A 4,274-nucleotide genomic window follows, 5' to 3' on the forward strand; every position below is an offset into this window, starting at 1 on the left:
TCCACGTCGTCGTGTGGGAACAATGGATGTCCGACGGCGCTGAAAACGTCATTTATCTCATTTATCTCATATTCTGTGAAAGATATCAAAAATGTGTCAACTGGTAAAATGTTTGTGATATTATGATGAACAATTTATCAGTTGACAGATTGTCTAAATCTTTTATAGGAACCGAGATAAATTGGCTCAAAGTTGGAGAGCCCTTCTATTGCAGGTAGATTCTGAAACTCACAAATCGAAGAGGAAAAGCCTGGTTCTAGTGGGTACGGTATCCAATGCATGCATATCCTCATCGCTCAAATGGAAGTCAAAAGTCGAAATGTTCTCCACAATTCTATCCGGACTGATGCTCTTCGGAATAGCGGAGATACCATGCTGAGTCAGGTGGCGAATCAGAATTTGCGCAGCAGTTTTGTGATACTTGGCTGCCAGTTGTTGGACGACAGGCTCCAGAAGTGGGTCACCCTCTGGCCACACACCGTCCGGACGAGCAGCTTTTCTGCCTGGAGAGCCAAGTGGCGCGTACGCAGTAAACGTTACGCCGAGTTTTTTGCACAGAGCACGCAGGGATTCTTGGGGCCAGTAGATGTGGCACTCGACTTGGATGTTTGAGGGCTTCACTGTTGCCTGGTCGTAGAGTTCTTGGAGTTGTTTCGCACTGAAGTTTGATACTCCGAGAGCCTGCAATTTTAGATGTACAGTACCGGGTTTCTGGTCATTTTCAGGAGTCTAGAGGTCGGCTGTCAAGTGTCGGATCACTTTGAAAGTTACGAAGAATGTAAAACAGACCTAGATTGAAAACATTGCATTCACAGAATTTTTTTGAAAATCCCTAGTTTTTAGTTATTTCCTAGTTTATAAGACTATAAGATTACTAATACTGTGAGTGGAGGCCAGGAGGTTTAGTCCCGAGGTGGTCTTATTTTCTGAAGGACACCTGTTTTTTTTCTTTTTTTTCAGTACAAAATCGGGCCGAGAAGGCGTTTGTTTTAGAAATTGGCAAAGAGCTGGAATTTCTTAGATTAGCCTCCTGAAAAATAGTCCAAAATGGTCGAAAATCAACTAGAAAATACGTTAGTGTATGTCTTATTGACTGGTACTGTACTACAAACCTTGAATGTTAATTTTACTTACTCTGAGCTTCTTTGCATTGTAAAGCTTCTCGAGCTCCTTCCAGGTGTCCATATGGGAGGTCACATCATCGAAAACCAACTTTCCATCTTGCAAAAGCGGCAACAAACTACCGTCTTGGTGCTTGAATGGGCATGGGCAATGGATGAGGTACAGATCAATATAGTCCAATTGCAACGCCTTCAATTGGCTGTCCACACAGTCGGCCACGTCTTCTGGAGCATGTGCAACGAATGGGAGTTTCGAGGTGATGAAAAGCTCTTCACGCTTGATTTTTCCAGACGAGATGTACTCATGGAGGACGTTTCCAATGATGTGCTCATTTTGGTAAAGATGCGCGGTGTCTGGAAGATATGGTTTTATTGTTTTGGGTTTTTTTTAATAGGGTTGAATTCCAAATTACCGATAAGTCTGTATCCAGCATCAAGAGCGGCTCGAAGAGCCACAGTCAACTCGGTCTCATCTTTGACTTGCCAGGTTCCCAGGCCAAATAGTGGAAGCTGGGCTCCAGTGTTCAGAGGCACAAATCCTACTGTCATTTCTTCTGAAAAAAATAACGGTGCTGATTAGAAAAATGCTAAAACGACTGAATTCAGCAGCCACGTTAAGTAAGCCAATTTTCAGAGAGACGGTGACAATGATAAGAACTGATAATATTTGTGACCAAACAGAGAGAAAACGAGACGAGAGACCAACAAATATTTTCTGGTCAGTCACAAAAAAAATGAATAAATGGGGAGAAGATGAAAAGATCGTTTTAGCATGACAATAGACAGTCTCTTTTCCGGAATTCCGAAATTTCAGACCATCTCTTTTATAAACGGCATGACTGTGTATGTTTGTTGTTTTTTATTGAACAAAATGCGGAATACGTGACACACTAAAAATTAAAAAAAATACAGAGAATAGGAGAAACAGACACAACAGTGTTCATGTGATGATGAAACAGAAGGGGAAGCGAAAAAAAGAGAAGCAGATAAGAGAAAAACTGTTGTTGTCAAATGACTGTTGGAAAAGTTCAGAAAGCATAATAGGGCGACGAGACAAGAGATCAATCTAGGACCAATCATCTTTTGTCCATGGAAATCAATAGGTTCAAATCTGGATGAAAGTTATATTGAAGCAGATGCTGGAAAATATTTCGGGAACTCCACATTTTAATAGAAATTTGTTGAAACTCTATTTTTCGATAAAACTCTTGCTATATTTTGTGGAAATTGGCAAATTTTCATGAATTTTGAAAGAAACTTCGTCGAATTTCCGATGCAAAATTTCGGAAAAAACTGGCCGGAAAAATAGAAGGGCCGGTCTAATTGAAGGACCCCTGTAATAGAAGGGCCCTCCGGAGGTACCTTGGAACAATAGAAGGGCAGGCCCTTCTAATACAGGTTTTACGGTACATAAACATTCGGAGGGGTATATAAACATTTGAAAAATATCCAGAATCTTTTGATTTCGAATTTTTTCTAGAGTCATTTTGATCATTCATGAATCTAATATTTCCACTTGTTTTCAAATTCTCTGGATTTTTACAGGCACTATATGTACCGTAGTTGATGACCTAGAAAACTGAAACGTCGGATTTCTGGGTCACCGAATTGACACTTTCGTCACTTCACTGTTTCTGAAAGCTCTTATACAGCTCTCTAATGACGAATGACCTAATTCCAAAATTTGGGTTTCTCGGCCACCAATGAGAAAATATTTCAACTCTGAAAAGTGGTTCAGAAACTTCTATTCTAGCTCTATCAGTTGGGTGCCCAGAAACTAAAAATTTTGGATTTCTGGGTCATCAATTTAGAATGGTTATTAGCAGTGTTGAGCGGAAATACAATTTCGATTCACGGAAGACGGAAGACGGAAACGGAACGAAATTTTTGCTTCACCTAAGAAGGAAATCCACGGAAGACGGAAAATCTAAGAATTAAACCTTTTTTATAGAGAGACATACTTTATTTCAAATACATACCATACATACCGTACCCCACCCAAGTCGTGCACTCTCATAGAATCCCGCCCTATACCTTCACTTTAAGCTCAGTTATCTCGGTTCCTATGTGAGATATCAAAATAATTTAAACTGGTAGAATATTGCTGATGTTATGATAAATAACTTATCAGTTGAAGACTTTGCGATATCTTGTAAAGGAACCGAGTTAATTGAGCTCAACGTTCACTCATTAGGTAAGCTTCTATTAGAGTTCAAACAACTTTTTTTAGAGGATAAACGTTTTTAAAAAAAAAAAAAAAAACCAACCCTGGGTACATAGAATTAGCTGCAAAGGCCTTAATACAACGAATCGGGGCCTGGCGAAATACGTATTCGACTAGTTCTCCTCGTGGTATAATTCAAAATTCCAGGCTGGCTTCTTATCTGGCCATAATACAAAAGAAAGATTGTAATATGTTCAAGAAGCCTTTATGAAATTCTATGGGCATGACCCAATGGAGATGAACGTCGTCATTGCTCAGTATAAGGTTTTTTTTAAATATGCTATCCCGACATAAACCAATTATGTCTTCAGGAAACACATCCAGCGTTCATCAGAGACTCTTGGATTGGTATTGGTCTCCTATCAATTGTCTCTTTTACATCGTTAGCGATGATTGTGTGTTTTGGATGTCTTATAGTTTTGGAATTCAAAAAACAATCAAGTTTTATGAGTGCCACCACAAAGCGACAACAAACTCAACTTATTAAAGCACTGGTAGTTCAAACTATAATTCCAACTTTGGCTAGTTTTTCTCCATGTTCCTTTTCTTGGTATCAGCCATTATTTGGGATTGATGGGTGGAAGTAAGAGAAGAAATCGAGTCTTGTTTTTCAAAATAATTTTTCAGATGGTTGCAATCCACAAATTCCATTGTGATGTCCATATTTCCTGTGCTAGATCCGGTGTCTACAATTTTGGTACTACCGGCTTTCAGGAGGTTGAAGAGTTTGTCATTGTACCTTGTTGGAACCAACAAGGACTCCTCAGCTGTCACAGTTCATACTGCGAGTTGTTTGTAATACACATATACTAATTTGAGTTCAAGAATTCAAAGAGTTCATTGAAAGACAAGATATGACTCGTCAACGAGAAATATACAGAAAAAATGCCAAAAAAACAGTAAGAGAATAATAAATCATCTAAAACAAT

General features: G+C 39.1%; 1 protein-coding gene across 1 annotated transcript; it reads right to left on the reverse strand.

Moving 5' to 3' along the window:
- Positions 1-228: 228 nt before the first annotated feature.
- Positions 229-1,670, reverse strand: CBG24579 (the record flags this gene model as incomplete). Its single annotated transcript, XM_002647189.2, has 3 exons — positions 229-681; positions 1,135-1,475; positions 1,535-1,670. 3 exons carry the CDS (start codon positions 1,668-1,670, stop codon positions 229-231), a joined length of 930 nt encoding a protein of 309 aa, XP_002647235.2.
- Positions 1,671-4,274: the final 2,604 nt, after the last annotated feature.

This window comes from Caenorhabditis briggsae (assembly GCF_000004555.2).
Source record: "Caenorhabditis briggsae complete genome, chrV, whole genome shotgun sequence".
Classification (NCBI taxonomy): Eukaryota; Metazoa; Nematoda; class Chromadorea; order Rhabditida; family Rhabditidae; genus Caenorhabditis; species Caenorhabditis briggsae.